The following is a 22,119-nucleotide window of genomic DNA, read 5'->3' on the forward strand; positions in this document are numbered from 1 at the left end:
GAGCCGCTCGCTCCATCCCGCCCAGATGTGCTGCCCTGCACTCGCCTCCCGTATTTCACAGCCGTCAGCAGGACTTCAAGGAGTAGCTGAAGGGCCTGTGACACTGCACAGGTTCTTAGCAAGGATGTATATCCAGGTCCCTAATGCATAGCTGCAGGCACGAACTCCAGCACAAAGCCCCTTCCCCCTCACTGGTCTTGCACCAAGCAGAAGAACTGGGGTGCTCGGGGCTCACTGGCCAGGAGGTTTCTGAGTTGCTTTCCCACTTTTCCTTGTGAAACACACGTCCAGACTATTGCTTTTCAGGGACTCTTTCCCTGGGACACTTCCAAGGCAGGTAGCCCCTATGCCACACAATTGGGGAAGGCCACCCAAAGGCAGGAGAAGATGGAGCAGGCGCCAGCAGCAATGGCAAGGGGTTGAAGACAGGCACCTGCAACCCTGTAGAAACTGTGATCAAATTTGGGAACAGTTTACCTTGCACAGGGCAAAAGCAGCTCTGAACCTAGAGCAAAAAAAAAAAAAGGTATCTAGAGACCCAAACCAAGGGAACAACCCCTGCATTCATCAGCTCAAATTCTCCTTAAATAAAGCTTCCCAGAAAAGGTTTCAACACTTTATGTGATGGCAGAAACCACAGAGGAGCAGCCACTTTTGTTTAAGTTTGGCACTTCCCTAGGCCTGGCAGGAGCCCATGACTGCAGGGGTGAAGGCTCTCATCAACCCCTCCTGCCAAGTTTCCCAAGAGACCGGCTCCCATCCTGCAGCCGGGGCTCAGCACCAGGTGAGGTTATGGTAAAGAAGCACATGGCCAGCCATGCTGAAACATGAATCTTCCAGAGGGACTGGGCAGGCAGCACCACAAAGGGGTTTTGGAGGACATGAGATTTAAGAGTGGGAAGAAAAGCTGACAGTGCCACTGCCTGTGGAGGGTCAGCCCTGGTCCTACCACAGCACTGACTGGGGGCCCCACACTCCAGCAAGCAACAGGAATGCCCCACAGCAGGTCACGGCAAGAAAGGCCCCAGGATGAAAACAGTCTTCTCACCAGCCCATCAGACATGCAGAGGAAGCTTTAATATCAGGGAGGAGGAAAGGGAGAGGGAGAGGGGAAGAGGTCTGAGAGTGAGGGTGGTACAGACACGGACACATCCTGTAACGTGGCACAGGGAAGAAGACAGGTGCGGGGCAGGAAGCCTTGTGATATCTTTCTCCAAGGACTGCAAGCACCTTCCAGGGATGGGAGAAGATCCGGGTAGGGGCTCCTGACCCTCCATGGCTCCTGACCGCGGTGCGGCGGGGTCCCGGCCGGCGGGTGCGGAGGCTCCGGCTTTCGGTGGCCGTGGCAGCCACTGCCTGTGTCGGGATGCCATCTAGTGTCCCTTGGCAGAAGGGCCGTCAGGCAGGGACACCGCGCAAGGGCTTGCAGGCTCCCAGCATCGCCAGGATCCCAAAACAGCCTTGCTGCTGCGACCCCCTACACTGAGATCGGCCTGGGTGCCGGGACCCCCATCCCAGGGACAGCGCACCCTGCGGCCAGCACGGCTGCAAACCCCAAAAGAGGACGACTGGCACAACCCAGGTCATACAGGGGCAGCAAAGCTCACGGTGGTGCCAGGGCTGGCTCAGGGGTCCCCGGAGTGGCCAGAGCCTGAAGGCTCAGCAGCCTCACAGGTAGGCCGGGGTGGTGGCGGGTGTCCTGGTGAAGAAGAAAGGCGACCACCCCCCCCAGCAGCGTGCAGGCTGCCTGCAGTGCCAGCAGAGCCAGCCCCAAGGCCAGGGACACCTGGCACTGCCATGGGCTGGTCCACAGGGACCAGCCCCAGGCACGATGGCGGCTGGGGGTCAGGGGTGGGGAGGCTGGAGAGGGGCTCATGCTGTCTGATAGTGTGGGGATGGGAGGCGTTGGGAGCAGGACAGTGCCTGCCAGGGCAGGAGTCTGTTGGGGAGCAGTGGGGGTGGGCTGGGCACCAGCTGTGGACAAGTCAAACGTGGTGGAATAGCCCCATTCCCTGCCTGGTGTGGGAGCATGGTGTGATGGTGAATGTGAGGCCAGTGGGACTGTGCCCAGAGCAGCAGTCCTGGGGAATGGCCAGAGAGCCACAGAGGAGACTGAGACAAGGGGGGTTATGGGTGCTCCCTGTGGGATGGTGACTGGCCTCTCCCTGGGCACTGAGAGAGCAGGAGGCTCTTGTCTGGTGGTGGCTGCCAGCGAGCTTGTTGGCACCTGTGTGGTGGCAGAAGCTGGAGTGGGTGGCACAGGTTCTGGGTGGGTGGCCCCCGGAGACTGTAGCCTTACGATGGCTGAAGATGAAACAACTGATGATGGGGTGGTGATGGAAGCCTTGGGCATCTCAGCTGATGATGATGGTGTGGCAGTGGAAGCCTTTGGCAGCACAATTGGTGATGAGGTGGTAATGGAGGTGACTGACAGCACAGCTGGTGATGAGGTGCTGATGAAGGCTTTTGGTGGCACAGTTGGTGATGGTGTGGTGATGAAGGACCTGGGCACACTGGTTGGTGATGGGGTGGTGATGGAGGTCTCTGGCAGCACAGTTGGTGATGGGGTGGTGATGAAGGACTTCATCACACTGTTTGTTGATGGTGTGGTGGTGGAGGTCTTGGGCTTATTGGTTGTTGATGGGCTGGCGCTGAAGGCCTTCTGCAGCACAGGTGGTGGTGGGATGGTGACAAAGACCTCAGATGGCTTGGCTGGTGACAGAGTGGTGAAGGCAGCCTCCATTGGCATGGTTGGCAACACAGCAGAGGTGATCACAGGTGAAAGAGTGGTTGGCAGTGTCCTGATGGGAAAGGATGCCAATGACAGCATGGTTGGTGCTGCTGTGGACATGGCTCCACGTGACAGGAATCTTGACGTCCTTTGTGACGGTGTGGAGTCAAATGGCAGAGTACCTGGGCAAATCAGGTGTTCATCCCTCAGCAATGTTACTGCTTGCCCTGCCAGGTGGGGTGGGCTCTTGCAGGAGACTTGGGTGGACAATTTGACCTTCTCCGTGTTGCCCAGGATCCAGTGGTGCAGGTAACAGAGGTTGCAGTCACATCTCCACGGGTTACCACTCAGATACACTGAGCTGAGCTTCTTCAGAGGGTCTAGGAGCCCTTGGGGAACACTCTCCAGCTGGTTCTTTCGAAGGTTGAGGGTTTTTAGATTTGGGAGAGAAGCAAAGACCTCTTCATCTAGAGCAAAGAGTTGATTTGTGTCCAGCTGGAGGTCCAAGAGCTTGCTGAGGCCAGTGAAAACCCCTCTTGGCAGGGCTGATAGCTGGTTGTGGGACAAGATGAGTTTGCCAAGGGATGTGAGGTTGACAAAGATGCCCTCTGGGAGTGTGGCCAAACTGTTCCTGCTCAGATCCAGCTCCCGCAAATGTGGCATGGTGTCAAAAAGGCAGCAGGGGAGCTCCATAATATGGTTTGAGCCCAGAGTCAGCAACTTCAGTTTGTTTAAACCAAAAAAGCCCTGAGGTGGGAGAACCCTGATGAGGTTGTTGTCCAAGAGGAGTTTCTCCAGGTGAGGCAGGCTCCTCAGAACCATGGGTGGCAGTGTCCTGAGCCTGTTCCTCTGGAGGCTGAGCTCCAGCAGCTCCAGCTGACTGTCTAGCAGTCCCTCTGGGAGGTCCTGCAACTCATTCTCATACAGCCGGAGGACTTGCAGCTGGGTGAGTTTGCTAAAGGCATTCACAGGAAGAGTTGTGATCCTGTTTCTAGACAGGTCCAAAAAAGTTAGATTGACAAGAGAATCAAAAATGCCTTCTGGAAGAGAAGGGATTTCATTGATGTGCAGGGAGAGCTCTCCCAAACTTTCCAGACCATCAAACAGGCCTTTGGGGATGGATCTGAGCTGGCTGTCTCTCAGCTCCAGCCTCTGTAAACTTCGGAGGTTTTGGAAAGTGCCCACAGATAGTTTTTCTAATGAGGCACCAGAGATGTCCAAGTCCCTCAAGTTGTCCAAATTATCAAAGGCTCCAGGTTCAACAGTCTTGATCTTGTTGCCAATGAACAAAATCTTGATCAGGTTGGGCATGTACCTGAAGGCACCTTTACTTATGGAAGTGATGCTGGTTTGCACAAAGATCATCTCAGAAACAAAGGGCTTTGCAATCTTTGGGATCTCTTTGACATCATTTTTTGTCCCTCTGTAGACCTCCTGGTAGTCTTTGGGCGTTTCATATGGATCTTCACCCAGGATTTGATCTTGGCATTCATGGGTATTGAAGGAAAGGAGGAAAAGGAAAAGGAAATGCTGGTACATTGTCCTGGGAAAGAAAATTCAAAAATCAGTTATGAAGAACAAGACATCTCTGTCCACAGCTCATGAACTGTGGTATCACACTGTTGTTCAGCTCTCAGGACTCTTCTATTCACATACCATGACTCATTTCATGAGAAACAGAGACTGGACAAGTAAACATACACTGCATTTAAACGAGTTCACTGCTTTTGTTACCAAGGGATGGAGAGAGAAAGCATGCCAGCAAGATGCTCCAGGAGGGACAAGGGCTGGACAGTCTGTTCCCTGGCCCTTCTTCTCACATGTTCGAACTGTAGGCTCAGTCTGCCTGGGTGAAGAAGGCAAAGTGCTGCTGCCCATTAGTGCTGCCCCAGTGGGTCCAGTTAGTCAGCAGGGCAACAGCCCATTCATGCAACAACAGAAGCAGCCAGCTCTGCACTTGCTAATGAGGGATCAGCAAGGCTCCCAGGAGCCAGCCAAGACCAGAGGACCCTGTGTGTTTAGAATTTCCACACTGTGCTGAGTAGACTTGCTATTTCATTGCTGTTTCTCTCAGTTCAGGGGGCTGATTTAAAACATGGTTTCTAAGCACCTCTTTTTTCAGGATTCTTGCTAATTGTACCATATTTTGGCCTTGGTCATGCAGCTCTGACAGACAGAAATAGTTAACCTGTGAACAGCAACCAAGCTTTACAGCAAGGCTCATTAAACCTTGGAATGTCCACAGATGAACTCTTTAACACCTAACATTTGGGGCTCTGACCTTGCAGGTAGGAAGGGAAATCACTGATGCACACCTACTAGTAGAGCCCACTTCTTCCATGGAAGCATTCGGAAACACTCAGCTAAGACATTAACTGGGGTTTAACTGCCATGAGCGCCTCACTGGGACCATATTTCCAATTTTTAATTCACAGCCCTGTGTGGGAGCAGGTAAAAGAGGTATGAGTTTCTTCTTGGGTGACCATCAAAGCTGGCCATACAAAAAAAACTTATTCTGGGAGGGTAAATCTGCTATGAAAAGATATTTTTTAAAGAATGTTGAGACATCAGCAAATACAGGAGATGAAAGCCACTGGGTTTGAAGGGAAATGGATGGGAGGTGGCATTGGTTGGGCAGAAGCCACTGCTGATCCCTGCTCATCCTCTCCCCAGGTGGAAGAGCTGGGGCTGTGGCTGTAGAAGTGCCTGCTTTACTTCTGCTGCAGGGACAGTGCAGTGCGTGAAATGTGGAAACATCTGAGTGTGTGGGGATGGAAATAGACAGTTTTGAAAACCCCAAAACCCTTTTAAAACCCTCACTGTGGTCCCGTGCTTGTCCCCCACTCCAGCCAGGCAGAGTCATGGAGAGATGGTCCCAGCTCATGGCACTGAAGCCTTCCCTGCTCCTTGCTGCAGGGAAACAACCAACAGCCCTCCACACCGCCCCTCCCAGCACATTTTAAAGAGCAAAAAAGAAGCATGTTGCATCACTTACTTGGCTGAGCACTTGTAAATGAGTTCAGCCACCGGAGCCATGTCATGCGAGGAGTGAGGACACCGGATGGGGGTCTCATCACCTGGCCAGCTCTTTATCCACGTCCCAGGCACGGGGCTTAGTTTCACGTGAGGTCAGGACACAAGTGTGTGTGGGGAGATAAGGGACAGCCGGGGAGCCAGCAGAGGAGCTGCGCCCCCAGTGCAGGAGGCCACAGCAGAAACCCCTTGGAGGGGACGCAGTCACGTACTCCCCAGGCGTTATCTGCTGGCACCACTTGACTCGTCACATCCAGGGAAAGCTGAAGATCTCCAGGCCAGCCTGTTTGCAGGCAATGGTCTCTGTGGTCCCATATCTCCAGCAGGGTAGCTCACCAGTTTCACAAACACTACCCCCATCGACACAACAGACAGCTGTTTCATTCCTCAGGATTTGCCTTATGTAGCTAAAAGTGCAGTTCCGAAGCCTTTCTTAATGCTTATAAACAATGAAACATTTATGGCTCGACAGATACAACAACACACGGGCTCTGTGCTCAGCCGCACAGCTCCACACCTTGCTGACCCTAGTGTTGTGTGCTGCACCCCAGTGCAAGCCAAAGACCCTCCCATGGTGACACCAGGGCCCCTGGCTAGTGCAGGACATCCTGTGGGATGCTTATTTTGAGGCAAAGACAAACTGAGAGGATATGTGTTACTTCCCAATGGGTAATTGCACTGATTGCATTTAAACTTCTTCCATTTTCACCTGCTCCTGTAAAAGCTCGGCTTCTGCTTGCTGGGTTTCATTGCACGTTTCTTGGCAAATTTAAAAACAAACTACTGCACATTTTCAACAGCCTTACCCCTTTCCGACGCCAACATCGTACGCATCCATGTCCGCACTGGCGCTCCCCCGGCTCTGCCGGGCCCGCGGAGCCCGGTCCCGATGGCCACGAGATGGTGCCGCAGCACCGCCGCACCGCCATGCACGGACAGACAGACACGGGGACACTCACAGACACTCGCGGGCACGGACAGACACACACGGACAGGCCCACGCTCGCCCTCCCAGGGGAGCACACGCCTTACCTGTCACCTCCCGGTGGGCAGCACTGCTGGGACTTTGTGCCTCATCTCCACAGGTCACAGAATCAGAATCCCAGGATGGGAGAGGTTGGAAGGGACCACTGGAAGTCATCTAGTCCAACCTCCCCGCTGAAGTAAGGTTCCCTGGGTATCCATGGCTCTGTTCAGATGGCTTTTGAGTGTATTCAGAGAAGGAGACTCTACAACCTCTCTGGGCAACCTGTTCCACTCACTCTCACAGCAGAGTTCTTCCTCTCATTTACGTGAAACTTGCCACTTTCCATTTTCAGGCTGCAGGGCTGCAGACCAAGCCCTGACAGGGTAGGGGTGGGACCTGCCTGTGCACACCTGGGCTGGAGCTCACCCTGCAACCATGCAGCTCATGCCCCTTGCTGGGCAACCAGCAGCACTCACCCACACCTCCCCTGGACACCATAAATCCGTGTCCTCAGGTTTTGCCAGGCTGCAGCTGGGCCTCTCTTGTCTCTGCAGTGCCAAGGGAAGGTGGCTGCAGCAGGCAGACACGAGCACACCATGAGAATGCCAGAGTGGCACCTACTCACCACCGGGCACCTGCACTATGCCACACCATGCACAGCTCCTGACAAGATCCCAAAGTACCACATCGACCTTCACTGTCTCTCCCAGACACACAGACAGTGGTGGGGAGAACAGAATGATTCCTCTCTCTGCCATGGGAACTAGTAGCACAGAAATAATAGATAAATTTTAATTATATTTGAAATACACAGGAAACACATAGCTGAGAGGATAAATACCCCCAGGCCAGCTGTTGCAGAGAGCTCGGTGACAGCTGGGGACCATGGCAGCAGTAGCAGAGCGAGACGGAGAGCTGTTTGTTTCCCAGGCTGGTTCGGAGGCTGCCAGAGCAGAAGCAAACGCCTGCCCAAGCCTTAGGGCGCCGCGGGGAGACCTGGTGATGTGGCCTCGTTCCCGCTCCGTGCTGTGACGAGGACACTGACCTGCAGCGTGCCACAGCGGGAGCGCAGCACCCAGGCACGCTGGTACGCCGGCCCCAAGCCGCGCTCCGGCCCGGGAGGCGGGAGGCGAAGGCTCAGCTGCTGGCAGGTTGTGGCATTGCAGGCCACGCTTACGGTGCCCTCGGGGTTGGTGTAGGTGCACTGCCCCGGAGCATCTGTGGCCCAGCCTCCCTCTGGGGGGACACCGTGTGCTCCTGGGCACTCCAGCTGCCCGCGGGAGACCTCCAGCAGGGACTGGCCCTGGAGAGCAGCTGGATTGGCGCAGAAGGCTTGGTCGTGGATGAGGGGCTCAGCAAAGCTCTGGAGCCAGCGCAGGAGGTAGGAGAGGTGGCAGTCACAGACCCAGGGGTTGTCAGCCAGCCCCACACGCACCAGTTCCTCGTTGGCATCGAAGAGCCCCGGGGGCAGGCGGGCCAGGCGGTTGTGGTCCAGCACCAGGGCGGTGAGGAGGGGCAGCCCAGCCAGCAGCCTCGTCGGCAGTGTGGAGAGGTTGTTGTGGCTCAGCTGTAGCTCTGTCAGCCCTGCCAGCCCCTGGAAAACTCCAGTGGGCAGGTGATCTATGGCATTGTGTGAGAGCTCCAGGGTTTCCAGCACTGACAGGTTAGCAAAGAGCTCCTGGGGCAGTGTCTCCAGCTGGTTGCGAGCCAGCGAGAGGTGGAGGAGGCCAGGGGTGCCAGTGAACAGGATGGCAGGCACAGTGGCCAGGTTGTTGCCTTCCAGGCTGAGGACAGTGAGGCTGAGGAGACCTGTGAAGATGTCAGGGGCCAGGCTGCCCAGGGCATTGTGCTGCAGCTGCAGCCGCCGCAGCGCCCCCAGCCCGGAGAAGATGCCCGAGGGCAGCTCCTCCAGCCGGTTGCCATCCAGGTGCAGCTCAGTCAGCTGGCCAAGTGCCCTGAAAGCACCAGGAGACACCCGTGCCAGCAGGTTGTCACTGAGCTTGAGGAGACGAAGGGCGACAAGTGGGGCCAGCAGCCCCTCCGGCAGCTCAGCCAGAGCATTCTGTGAGAGGTCCAGGGCCTGGAGCCGCCGGAGTGGGTGGAAGATGCCAGGGGGCAGTGCCTCCATCCTGTTCCCTGACAAGCTCAGGTCCTGCAGGCGGCAAGACGCAGTGAAGAGCCCCGGCTGCAGGGTGCGGATGGCGTTGGCACTGAGGGAGAGCTTGCTGAGGCTGGTCAACCCTGCCAGCATCCCGAGGCTGACAGCTGGCAAGGGGTTGCCTGACACCTCCAGCTCAGTGAGGCTGGGCAGCCCCTGAAAGGCACCAGCCTCCAGCTCCTGGATGTTGTTATTGATGAAGACCAGCTTGGTGAGCGTGGTGCTGGAGCCCAAGTCCCCGCTGTGGATGCTGCTCAGGGCTGTCTCCACGAAGAAGAGGTGGGTGGCACTTCCTGGCAGGCCCTCTGGGATCTTCCGCATCCTCTCACTTGAGCAGAAGACTTTGGAGGTGTCATAGCACTGGCAGGTAGGGGGGCAGGATGGGGACAATGTCCCCACCAGCAGAGACCCCAGCCCCAGCAACACGTAGATCACCAGTCTGCACTGGAGAAGGAACCAAGCCTTAGCCCATGCACCCACAGGCAGGCACACTGCTGGGGAAAGGGCTTCTGCAGCCAGAAATGCAGCAGGATCAAGATTAACCTCTGAGACACCACCAGCATAGGCAGCTGCCCAGGCCATGGGACATCCCTCCAGCCCCTGCTGCCAGCACCTCCTCAGCACTCCCCTTGCAGGAATGGGGAGCACTTCCCTCTCAGATATCTCCCCAGGGTTTTTACTTTGGGCCCCAGCCCACCCTGTGACAAAATGGGGTGATGCCACCCTCACCAAAGGTGGTGAGCAGCCACATCCTGCAGAGCAGCAGCTGAGGTGGGACCTTTGTGGGTCTGTGGAAGTCTTGGGGGAAACCTGTACCCTCATCAGATGTCTCCACAGGCACAAAGCCAGGTTCTAAAGCAGGAGAATATGTGAAACACAGGGCTGTGCTGCACACACTGGGTGATGGGGACAACCCTGCAGGGCTGCTCTGAGCTCAGTGCCAATAGCTGTGGGCTCCACCACTTGTATTTCTAATTGCCTGTCGGGTACTTCTTTTTCCACAAGGAATCAGAGCAGCATCAACCTGCTGCAGGGATATTCAGCCTGACCAAATTCCTATTCCCAGCCCACAGAAGCACTTTTTGAGGCAGTGGCCCCCAGACCTCTGCCAGTCCCTCCCTAGCTGGGATACATACCAGTGCTGCCTCGTGATGGGGGATATTGCTCTATTGCCCACCCCAGAGAAATGCCCACCTACGGTGGAGCTCTCCTGGACTTACACCTGCACTTGAGAGCAGCACTGGCTTGGCATTTCCTTTCCTCCATCTCGCTTGTGTTCACCAGAGCCAACAGAGGCTCCCACCCATCCCAGGGCCCCAAACTACCCAAGCAGTGTGGGCACCACTTACCAAGTGTGGCATCACGGGGACGGTCACCGAACTTGTGGCAGATTTGCAGGGATGCTGCTTGCTGAGATGGGACAGTGTTTTCTGGGCGGACGGGAAGCCAGCCGAAGCCAGGGACAAGCTGTTCCTGCTGGGGCGGAGCTGCCCCTCACTGCTTATCGGCAACAACAACCCGTGTCCTTGGAGCACTTTGAAAAATAACCCGGCCTCAGAGGGACTCGAGGTGAGGCCAGGGGCAGCTGCCTGTGAGCATCCTGGCAAGGAAGTGGGGTTCTGGCCCCAGAACATCCACTGGTGCAGGGATGGTGGCAGGGTTCTGCTGTCACAGGGGGCTCCAGTGCCACACCAAGGTCAACACACTTGCTTCCAGAAGCCCCCTAAGAGAGCCCCAGAACTTCACTACATTTCCCTGGGAAATGGTGCTCAAAATATCTCTGCCATGAGAGAAGTGACCAGGTGCAGCTTAGCAAGGCAGATGAAAGTTGTACATGAGGTTAGAGGTCTTTTCCAACCTTATGATTCTTTGGGGAGGGGACCACTGTGGGACCATCATGGTGGTCACCAGGGGTTTTGTATCCTAGCCAGCAGTGGGATGGTGAGGGACCCATGGATCAGCTGAATTCTCTAGGAGTTTCAACCTGCCTGGAGGAGCAGCACACACTACTATAAAAGCTGCATTGCAAGGGCCTGTGTTGGCATGGGTTGGGCTGGCAGCAGCCATGGAGACACCCCCAGGGGCAGGAGGAGGGATGCACTCAGTCAGTCTCATGGAGCATAGGGTGACACATGGAAAAACACAGCTGACACAATCCAGAGGCAGCCAGCTCTGAAGGGAGCCAAGCAAGCTCCCTACCACCCCAGCAGTGGAGTGTGCAGGAGACAGTTAGTGTCTCTATTGAGAAGCTTGCTGAGAAGCTTGCTCACTCTCCAAAAGCCCACCCACTGCTGTTTTATGGCTTAGCCCTCCTTGGTCCATCATCCCAGGCTGAAATCCAGGGACCAGCAAGGGTTCTGCAAACACAGCCCACTAACCCTCTCCCAGCCTTACCAACTCATACAGGCTTTTCCTCAATGCTGTAAAAATCTCTGAGTGGAAATCAAGTGCAGCCTTGTCCCCGCTGGGCCATTCCCCCGCTGCCCACCATAAAGGAGTGAATAAACAGCTCTTGGCACTTGGAGTGGACAGTGGCACTTTAATGAGAAGGTCACACATCAGCACCCAACAGCCCTGTGACACAGTCGTGAGTCTCCTGTTACCATGCAGGTCTCTGCCCAGAGGGGTGACCCATCACATGCACCAGCATGGAGCTGCTTGTACCAGCACTGGCTGCTGAGGTGCTGTGAGCAGCCAGCGCTGCAGGGTGGACACCAAACACGCACCTTGTCCCACAGCAGCAGTCCTCAGGCAGCCTGGTGCCACTGCAGCACACATGGAGGTGAGCTCAATCCCCCCATGGTCGTGCTACAGCTGGAGAAGGCAGCTGGATGCAGGAGGGATGGTGTGGCACCCATTTGCAAACTGCAGAGCAGCCAGCACTCTGTGCCGCCAGCATCCCCACTGGCCAAGGGCTGCCGCCCAGCAGGGGACTGGGCACACACAGGAGGGCACTCAAGGGGATAAGAAGAGGATGAAGAAGCTTTGTCAAGTAGAGCAGGACCAGAGGTTGCTCACTAACTGGTGGAGGGTGTTAAGGAAATGAGAACCAGGAATGGGGTGCTGCAGAAGGAGCCCTAACATGCTCCAGCAGTCCAGGAGCACAAGCACAGGAGCTTCTCCCAGCCCCTGCAGAACCTTCACACCCATTGTCCCACTCCTCTACCCTCACAGTGCAAGCCCCTGGCACCCTGTGGGGCTGAGGCAGGGCGCTGCAGGTAGGGCCACAGCCACAGCAGGGTCAGCAGTGAGGGCTGGGGGGCTGCTCCTGCCCATCCCTGATGCCAGCACACTGTCCCATGGCTCTCCTGTCTGGAGGTGCACGAGGAAAGCAGGCAGATGCTGGGAGCAGGAGAGGGTGCTGGCTGTGCTCTAGCCTGCCCTGCCTGCAGGCAGGGAGGGCAACTGGGACGCACCTGAGACACTCAGGGCATGCCAGCCTGGCAGCAACGCAGCCCCTCGGGGAGCCCTGCCCAGGCACCGCTGAGTGACAGAGCAGCAGAGGACATGCAGCTCCCCCGGGGCAAAGGTGCTCCCCCGGCTCCTGGCCCAGCATGATGGCTCACACTGCCTGCCCAGGCAGGGGCAAGGGGGGAGGCATGGTGGGGGCAGAAGGTGGGGAAGAGGGGCTGGGCAGGGGTGAGGGCAGCAGGCAGCATGAGGGCAGCAGCACTGCAGGGAATGAGGCAAGGTGAAGGATGGGGAAGTCCTGTTATTTGGGGTAAAGCACCATCATGGCCAGGCTGTGGCTCCTGGCTCGAGGGGTCCCTCTCTGCATCCCACACCTCAGCTGCTGGACACAGGCAGGGAATGGGCACAGAGGCTGCACTGGAGGCAGGAAGGGCTGGGGATAGTGGGCAGCCATGGGAGGTCACTTGGTGGGAAGGCCCTGCTTCAGAGCAGGGGCAGGGCAAAGCAGGGCAGGACAGTGGTACACACAGCACACACGGTGATGCTGTCCCATCCCAGTCAGCAAGGGCAGATGATGCAGAGCCACTGTCATGTCCTTTCACCCCACAAGCACCTCTGCCCTCAGGGTCTGCCAGATATTCAGGCTTCATTCGGAGCCTTCATCCTCATGAGCACAACGTGGCTCTTCTTCCTACAGCCATAGACCACCAGTGCCACCAGAGCAGCCAGCAGGGCCACACACACCAGCACGATGACTGCTACCACCATGCCACTCTGCAGGCGTGTGAGCCCCCACTGCCCCCTCTCTTCCTCCTCCTTCTTCTCCTCCTCATCCTCCTGTGGGAAGGCTGGCAGCCCCGTGGGGGGCTCCACTGAGGCATCTTCTGCTGCTGAGGCATCATCTGATGCTGCCTCAGAGGTGTCAGCAGGGAGCAGGGTGCTGGGATGAGGAGCAGTAGTGGGGGCCTGGGGGTCGAGGAACTGGTCCTGTGGCAGCCCAGCAATGGGGATGCCCTGCAGGGCAGGAGGCTGGGCACACAGCGGGGGTATCTCACCCACCTTGTGAGGGTTCTCCTCCAGCCAGCCCTGCAGGGGCAGGATGCCCTTGTCACAGCGCCAGGAGTTGTTGTGCAGCCTCACCTCTCGCAGGGCAGTCAGCGGGGAGAAAATGCCGGCAGGCAGGTACTCCAGGACATTGGAGTGCAGCTGCAGGTGCCGCAGCCCAGGGGTGGCCTTGAAGAGGCCCCGTGGCAGTGCCTGCAGCTGGTTATGGTGCAGAGAGATGTTCTGCAGCTTGGGCATCCCCTCCAGTGCCCGGGCATCGAGGCGGCGCAGGGCATTGGAGTGCAGCGACAGCTCCAGCAGCTCCCCCAAGCCCTGGAAAGCCCCCGGTGCCACCGACCGCAGCCGGTTCTTGCTGAGAACCAGGAGCTGCAGCTGGGTGAGGTTGCTGAAGACGGCAGTGGGGAGGGTGGAGAGCTCATTCTCATAAAGCCAGAGCTCCTGTAGGTTGGGCATGGGCCCAAAGGCACTGGGGGAGATGTCCCGTAGGCGGTTGACATGCAGGGTGATCTTGGCGAGAGCGTGCAGGGGCAGGAAGACGCCGCTTGGCAGGGTGGTGAGGAAGTTGTTGGACAGGTAGAGCTTCTGCAGGTTGGTGTTGTGCACAAAGAGCTCCGGGGACAGCATCTCCAGCTGGTTCTGGTGCAGTCCCAGTTCCTGCAGCTCTGGCAGCCCATCAAAGGTGCCCACTGGGATGTGCCGGAGCCGGTTCTCATAGAGCCGCAGCACCTGCAGCCGCGCCAGCCGCTCGAAGGCCCGGGGCGGCAGGCGGTCGATGTTGTTCCTGGCCAGGTTGAGCTTGGTAAGGCTGGTCAGCTGGTCAAACACCCCCTCCTGCAGCTCCTTCAGGTTGTTCCCGTGCAGCTGCAGCTCCTTGAGGTTGCTCAGATGGGCGAAGTGGGAAGGCTCAACCTGGAGGATCTGGTTGCTGGAGAGGAGCAGAGACTCCAGCTTGTCCAGAGGCTCAAAGACCTGCACAGGGAGCTCCTGCAGCTTGTTGCTGGCCAGGCTGAGGTAGCGCAGGTCGGGCAGGTTCTGGAAGGCCCCGGGACTGATGCGTGACAGGACGTTCTTCTCGACGCGCAGCCCGATCAGCAGGGAGGCGTTGCCGAAGGCGGCGTCGCCCAGCTCGGCGATGCGCGTGTTGATGATCTGCAGGGTCATGGCGTTGGCAGGGATGGGGCTGGGGACCGTGGTGATGTCGGCACCAAAGCACTCCACCTGGGCACTACGGACACACCGGCACTGCTCTGGGCACTGGCTACTGGCCAGCTGGATGCCCACCAGCAGCAGCAGCCACCACTGCCAGCCTCCCTGCTCCATTGGACCTGCAGAAAAAACAAAGGAGAGGGGTTCAACCCCTGCAATTTCCCAGCTCCCAGAGCCACTGCAAGGGATGGGTGCTTCTTTCTCCCTGGAAAAATCCCCCAAGGTTGTGGCCATCCTGCCCCCAGCATGGCAACGAGGCAGAAAAAGGCAGACAAGGCCTGGGGCAGGCAAGGCTTGACTCAGCCCAGGCAGGAGCTCAGAGCAAGACAGAGTTGGAAGCCACAATGCCTGGCTGCCATACCACAGCTATTAGTGGCATGCCTGGCGTCCCAGCTCTCTTGGCTTCTCTGGCAGCCAGGAGTGTGGTTTCCTGTTTTACAGAGTGTGGCAAGCTGCTACCAGCAGCACTGGCCTCCCGGCACCACCAAAGAGCCCAGACCTTCACCAGAGCTGGCTCGTGGCACCTGCAGCGGATCCCAGCATTGCCCCAGACCCCCCAGCACCCACTGAGCTCTGAGCTCCTGTTGCAAAGCCAAGAGCAGTGCCTAGGGATGCTTTAACCCCAGTCCTGCAGGAGCCTTGGTCAACAGGACCCTTGCCAGCTCCCCAGCACAGGCTGGGTACAGGCTGGCCCTGTGTTTACTCATCCCTAGCGAGGTCTCAGCCTGGCCTATTTTTGCCATGAATGGGGTGTCTGATGTGGGCACGTGTATGCAGGCTGGTCCCAGGGGTGGTGCCCAGCAAAGCTCTCCATTACCCCATGAGCACAGGTACCATGGACACCTTCTCCTCTGGCCTGTGAGCTTCCTCCCTCCCTAGATTAAAGCAGCAGCCTTGTGCCAGGCTGGCATGGAGCAGCCCCCCATTAACAGCTTCATGTGGCACAAGGGAGGGAGAAAACCTGCAGCTCCTGCTCTGACCACAGCTCAGCCAGACAGGCGACTCAGGCAGTACAGGGGTCTGTGCCCCAGCTGGCACCCAGGGTATTGGGGCACAGCCCCTGCCCTCCTCCCTGCCCTCCCCACAGGGAACACTCTTGCTCTCAGGCAGGGAGGGAGGAACCCTGCACAAGCCAGCGTGGTTTATGTTTCCCATATGGAAACAATCTGCATCCAAGAACAGCTATGTTTATAGCAAGACATTTATAAACTTCCCCAAAAGCTCGGCACATCAAAAGCCCTGCTTATGTCACTCCTTGGTAAGGCAGCACTGAGAGCACCCACACTGAAGCAACCTTCAGGAAAGGCAGCTGAAAACAACTGATATCTCTTTTTCTTCCAGGGATAAAAAATTTACAGACTAAGAGGCTGAACATTTTCTGCTGCTCAGCCCCTCAGCATCTCACTGCTCCTAACATCAGTCCCCCCCCAAAATATTACTTTGCCCCCTTTAATTTTCTCTGTTGATCATTGTCTGGGATACATTGCCTATGTAACTCTTTCAGCTCCCACAGCATCTAAGTTTCGGAGGTTTTCAGAGAACCCTTGCAAGATAAACATCTCCATCAAATAAAAAGGTGCTGAATGTGCAGATCCCACCACTCCACCACCAACCCTCCGAGCTGCCCTGTGAGTCCCTGGAATCTGTGTCCACTCAGAGGGGCAGTAGGAGAAGGAGACTTACCCGAGTGTCCTGCAGCCACGAGCACCGAGCGAGCACAGCTCTGTGCTGGCAAGAGAGCAGAGTGTGGTTCATTCTTCCCCTCCCAGTATATAACCCGTCCAAATCAATGAATCAGCACAGGGGCAGTGGCGGGGTTAGGGAAAGCGCTGGAGCAGAGCTGCTTCCAACTCCTATTTCCTCAGCAGAGCAAGCATTTTAAGGATGAGTTTTGGGTTTCCCCCTCCTGAACCCCAGTGCTCTTGTAAGAAGACAAGCAGAGGGCCCTGTGAACATGCTGCTCATGTCAGCCAGTGCCCAGGCAGTGGCTTGGCCCTCGGAGTCCCCCTGGAACCCAGTGGGACACAGCCACTGACCCATGGGGGCAGACAAGCAAAGCTGGACCCCCAGGCACAACCCTGTCCTTCCCTGGCACGAGTTCACACCAGGGCTGCTCCATGGCACTTCCTTGGCACAGGCACAGCTCTTGTTTCCCCATCTATGGCTCCTGTAAGTGTCAGGACCTCTGGCTGTGCCCCAGCCCAGGGCCACCAGTGCAGGCAGACCCCTGGCACACTGACCCTGCCCAGGTCACAGCTCTCATTCCCCCCATAGCCACAGATGCCGAGGGGCCACAAACCCATGAGCACCCACTGAGGGCTCTGTCCTGTGGGCACCACAACCAGCACTGCCAGGAAGCGAGAGCTGTGCCAGGGTCAGCAGCTGTGTGGGTGCCAGCCACGGGCCAGGCTGCTTCAGAGAGCCCTCAGTAAGCCAGAGCATTGCCCACAAACCCTGAGGAACACCTTGGTGCCAAGGAACCCCCACTGCAGGCATCCCTGGAGCCCCAGAGCAGCACAACAGCTGTCTCCCAGTGGCTGCCCCTGCTCTGCCCCCTCAGCAGTCCTGACACACAGGTGATGGAGCCTGGTACCCAGGGGTGTTTGGAAAGCATCCATCGACTTTTTCAGGGGCACCTGCTGCCACCCCTCCCCTGTCCCCTCCAGCACACACGGATGCACTGGGGTGCCCTTGGGTCCCATCACCCAGCCCAGGTCTCCCCACCTCGTCCACCTCCTCCGGGCAGTCCCAGTCCAGCAGCTACCGGGAACGGATATTTGGGAGGAAGCAGCTAAGGACCATCAGCGTACGTGGCCCCTTGGGGCTTCCTGGAGAGCCACTGTGGTCCCTTGCTAGGCACAGGGCAGCTGGAACTTCCCTGCCTGCCTCTAATCCCGTCCCACCCCTCCATCGATTGCAGCAACTTCTGCTCAGGCTCCGGTGGCACTGAGGAGCTGCTCGGGATGGGAACAGCGTGGGGCTGCTGCCAGAGAAGGGGGAGGAAATGTGTCATGCTGGGAGGGCTGGGAGCGTGCAGGGCAGCGGAAGGGACAGCTGCTCTGTTCAGAGAGGGGACCAGACCAGGACAAACAGCAAACTGCAGGGATGGAGAGCAGAGTTCCCAGACAGTCTCAAAGGAAGGAGACGGGGATCGTGGGAACATGGTAGGGAGTGGGACCTCAGCTGGAGGCCACAGCCACCATGATGTCACATCGCATGAGAGGCCCATCTGCCATAGCACATGCTGGATGGCTGTGGATCCTCTGTCTGGAAAGTGAGTGCAGAGGCTGAAACTACTCCTGGCCATGCTTCCTGCCTGCTATGGGGCAAAACCCAGGCATTTGGGCACAGAATGGGCATTTTGAAAACACCACGCACCACGTGCTTTAGTTCACACTCTAGTGACACAGCAGCTTCCCAGAACCACATTTCCCAAAACAATCTCTCCACTTCTGTGACAGCACTGCAGCTGGAGGTCAGGCACTGGGACTGGGAGCTGCCTGCTCCCTGCAGCCCTGGCACGAGAGCGGGGCACTCACAGCCTTATCGTGGCTCTGTCTGCCCACTGCCAGTGCTGCTGGGCTTCTGCCCACTCTGACTCATCCAGAAGCTCACAGCTTTTCAGCGAGGCAACACAGAAACCAAACCTCAGCACTTCCGACAAACCACTGCCCCAAGCCCAGCTCATCAGAGGAATGTGGGACTCATCTCCTTCCAAGCAGTGCTGCCCCAGGGTGGACAGGGATGCAGTGATGGGTTACCTCAAACACCCTGCCCCAACACAGGGGGTCATCAGATTATGGTCCCTACCACGATGCAAAGTTTCAGAGCAGTCCAGGTAACAGCCCTGACAAAAACCCGTCTGCCTCTACCCAGGCCTCAGGAAACTGCCTCTGGCTTCCGTCCGGAAAAGATGATTGTTTTCAAGACATCGCTAAAAATAAAGCAGGGTTGAGCAACAAATGGCACAGCGTGTGAGCCACTTCAGCAGCCACTCCCGGAGGTGAGCACATGGGAGGTTGCCCCAGGCTACTTACAAGGGAGAGGAACAGAGGGTGTGAGAGCACCCTCACCCTGCTTGGGACAGCAGCCCGTACCCACCCCGCACATCTGGAGGGGAGAGGCAGCTCCTGAGACAGCAAACAGATGGGATTGAGGGTGAGATTAGCATTTTGCAAGGAGAGGCTGTTCCACGTAGCCAGGAACTCACACAGAGCTGGAAGGAGTGGGTCTCAGGCTGCCGGAAAGCCCCAGGTTCAGCATTGCCTGAACCTTTCCCACCTCCAGCTGCACCAGCCAGAGGCTGAAGCCCCCCTGACCAAGCCTTGGCTAGTGTGGAATCACTGTTGTATCCCTGCACCTTCAAGGAGACGCTGGAGCCCCAGAACAGCAGTGTCACTTATTGCTGGAGCTGTGTGCCTTGCTACAGGACAGCAGGACGGTCCCGTGTCTGTCTGTCCATGCTGGCACATCTCCAGGACATCCCCACGGCCAGGGTGGCGGATGCAGCAAAGCTGAGTGGCTCTGAATCACCAAGGGACTCGAGACTGCTTGGAAAAATTCATGTAATCGCTAAAATTAGCAGCTTGTGGGCTTGGCTGGGAGAGCACATTGCTCATCTGCCAAGCAGCTGAGCATACTCACCCACGCCGTGCAGACGCAGCTCCCCCCTCAGCCCCTGCACACCTCCAGCTCCTGCCTGAGCTGGCAGCCTGGGCAGGGTGGGCTCAGCCCATGGGCTGCTGCTCCCTGCAGTGCAGTGCAGGGACCCCCAGGTACTCTGTGCTGCTGCAAAGTGCCCACCCTGCTGTGAACCCCCCACCCCGGTGGCCCCTGGTGCACGGAGAGCCCAGCTGGTCCCAGGCTCAGGGCCAAACACTGCTGAAGCAGAGGAGCAGGGTGGAGGGCTGGGCTAGGGGCCACAGAGGGAGTCCTCGCCGTGTTCCAGCACAGGCGAACACCTCTGGGCCTGAGGCCTGCAGCAGGAGCCACAGGTTCACGCCACCGCTGAGGGGTGAAGGAAGGGGCATTAGTCTCTCAGGAACTGGTGCTGGGGCCACCTCCACCCTTAGAGAAGCACCAGCAGCCCCTGCCTCACCACGGGCCCATTCTAATCTTTTGAGGAGCCCAAATGAAAGAGTTCCTCCATAGGGCCAGCGATCCAGCCATAGTGACATTTATCCCTCCCTGCTTGCGGAATGCAGGGCCAGGGCTGCCTCACTGCTCATGCCATCATCTGTCCCAAGGGATGGGGACGTGCCCTGCCTTCCCTGGGAAAGTGCTTTTGCAAAGTGGGAACTCGGGGGGAGCAGCAGCAGCTTTGGTCCATCGAGGACGGTTAGCAGGGACGGCCATCAGGCTGACCTCCATCCAAGCAGCAGCCCCAGACCCACCACAAGCCTCCCGGAGCTCAAGGAAAATGGCATCTCAGGCTCCAGTGGGGCTCACCCCAGCAGCAGAACCGACTCCTCCAGGCTCAGCCCTGGCCCGAGCGATAGCAGCAGCACGCAGGGCTTGGCCCAGGCTCAGGGCAGCGCTAGGCTGGAAGGAATGCGGGGCCCGCGGCCAAGTCCGCCTGCAGAGATAATCCGAAGCGGAAAGAGCTTGTCCGACGTGCCTGGGAAAGGGGGAAGGACCAGCTGGAGCGGGAGGCATGGGGCTCATACACTGAGAAATGTTTCCTGGATCAGCTCCATCTCTGCAAAGCTACCTCTGGCACCACGAAGTGTCCCAGGAACCTCTTCCCAACACACGAAGGGGGAAGGGGGCCTCATTTCTTCCCAGGAGAAGCCAGCAGAGGAGTGAACAGCAGACTGCAGAGCTGCTGCCAGCCATCACTGGCTCTCTGCCCTGAGCTTTTTCCATGCAGAGAGACACAAAGGCACAGCTGGAAGTCTGGCATGCCAGTCCTACAGCAGCAATAGCACAAGGGCTGAGCCCAGTGGTGGATGGGTCCGGGTGCTGCTGGAACAGAAGCTCCCACCCTGTAGTGACTCACTCCCCTTGGCCCAAGTAAGAGACTATGCCAGGGCTTATCCACCCACAAACACCCACAGGTGAGTATAAACCCAGATTTTGGCTACAAAAATGGAAGCATAACACCTCCCTGTTTTGTCCCTGGCTGGGACAAAGCAGGAGCTTCAGGCCTTCTGCTCACTATGAATCTGTAAAGTCATGGTCTTGTCCAGTGGGAACATGCCTTGGGCTGCATCTCCTCCCAGTTCTTCTGACATCCCTAGGAAATGCTATCATATTATCAGGGCTGCCAAATCAGCAGCCCTAGGCAAGCTGTGTTGGTTGGAGGCCTAGAGAAGACACAGCCAATGCTCCATAACGTCAGGCAGAGGCTCCCAGGGCTCCTGCCTTGCAGCCAGCAGCTGCATGCACTCCTGAACCACAGAACACCACTGGGGGCCTTCTCCAAGCACATCTGCCATCACCCTACTTCTCTTTGACATCAGGACAGAAAGATCTGAGGTGCAGGCTCTGATCTTGCTGCTGTGCATTGGAGGACTGAACTGCATTTCACAGGCAGTGCCCAAGCTCACTGCCCTCTGCAAGCAGTGACAAGGGCCCTCCTGCAGTTCCTGGTCTCATGGGGCAGAGGTGGTGGGACGGAAAGGACAAGGACACCAGGGACACAAGGAAAGGACACGTGTGCTGGTGGCTTGGAAGTGCTTGCTGCAGTGGCTGTGAAACAGGCAGAGCTGCCAGTGTTTGTGGAAGCAGTTCATTCAATTTTGCCCTCAGCAACCTGTGCTTTGGGGACTCTCTGGCTTCAAATCCCAACAAGCAAAGGAGAATGGCATTTGTAGTGACATGAAGCTGGAAACACAATGAATAGTCCCATGGCTTGGCACAGTGTAGGTCAGAGCTCCCACTGCTCCAGGATTTCCTATACAGAGAGAACAGGAGCAACTGCTACAGCAGCAAGCATTAGAAGGGACGGAGCGAGCTATGACTGGGCTGGCCCAGCTGGCCTGGTGGTGAGGTACCCAAGCACTCCCAGCCAGGATGTGGTCCTGGAAGCAGGTCCTTGACTTGGAGGTCTGGATAACATACAGGGCTGTTAACCATGACTCTGCACCTCCATCAGGAGCCAAGAGAGCGGAACCAACCCCTTCAGCCACTGTATGCAGATGTGCTTTGCATTCACCTCTTCTTCAATATCAGAGACCCGCTGGATCAGGGATTAGGTACCTCCAGTTTCTTACCTCCAGCCTACCGTGTTCCCTTCCAGCCTGGTGGCAAAGGCTGGGCAGTAGATGATGCAAGTGTGGGCTGCAGGGACTGAAAAAATCCTTGCACACAAGGGAACGGTGCTTTGAGGCAGCAGCGAGACAGGGCTGCCCAGAGAGGGTCTGGGGACCAGCCTGCTGCCTTCCTGCCTGTCACAGCTGCATCATGCTGACCTGGACAACTATCCCTTCTCTGGGAAAAACAGGAATGGGGTATGCACAAGGATATCCTTGCATTTCTCAGGCCAGGGAGTTTTTCAGGAAGGGCTGAGCTCCACTGGGCAAGCAACAATGAATCAGAGGCAGCTCA

The 22,119-nt window shown here is 57.4% G+C and overlaps 2 protein-coding genes across 2 annotated transcripts; both read right to left on the minus strand.

The window, feature by feature from the left end:
* Positions 1 to 1,055: 1,055 nt before the first annotated feature.
* Positions 1,056 to 7,377, minus strand: LOC137479953 (TLR4 interactor with leucine rich repeats-like). The gene is made up of 2 exons (XM_068200705.1): positions 5,727 to 7,377; positions 1,056 to 4,274 (listed from the first exon to the last, which is right to left on the minus strand). Exons 1-2 carry the CDS (start codon positions 5,765 to 5,767, stop codon positions 1,604 to 1,606), a joined length of 2,712 nt encoding a protein of 903 aa, XP_068056806.1. The 5' UTR covers positions 5,768 to 7,377; the 3' UTR covers positions 1,056 to 1,603.
* A 132-nt stretch (positions 7,378 to 7,509) lies between these two features.
* On the minus strand, positions 7,510 to 17,467 carry LRRC15 (leucine rich repeat containing 15). Its single transcript, XM_068200082.1, has 5 exons — positions 17,305 to 17,467; positions 16,255 to 16,299; positions 12,946 to 14,690; positions 10,239 to 10,478; positions 7,510 to 9,333 (listed from the first exon to the last, which is right to left on the minus strand). Exons 3-5 carry the CDS (start codon positions 14,683 to 14,685, stop codon positions 7,708 to 7,710), a joined length of 3,606 nt encoding a protein of 1,201 aa, XP_068056183.1. The 5' UTR covers positions 14,686 to 14,690; positions 16,255 to 16,299; positions 17,305 to 17,467; the 3' UTR covers positions 7,510 to 7,707.
* Positions 17,468 to 22,119: the final 4,652 nt, after the last annotated feature.

Source organism: Anomalospiza imberbis, chromosome 10 (genome assembly GCF_031753505.1).
Source record: "Anomalospiza imberbis isolate Cuckoo-Finch-1a 21T00152 chromosome 10, ASM3175350v1, whole genome shotgun sequence".
NCBI lineage: Eukaryota > Metazoa > Chordata > Aves > Passeriformes > Viduidae > Anomalospiza > Anomalospiza imberbis.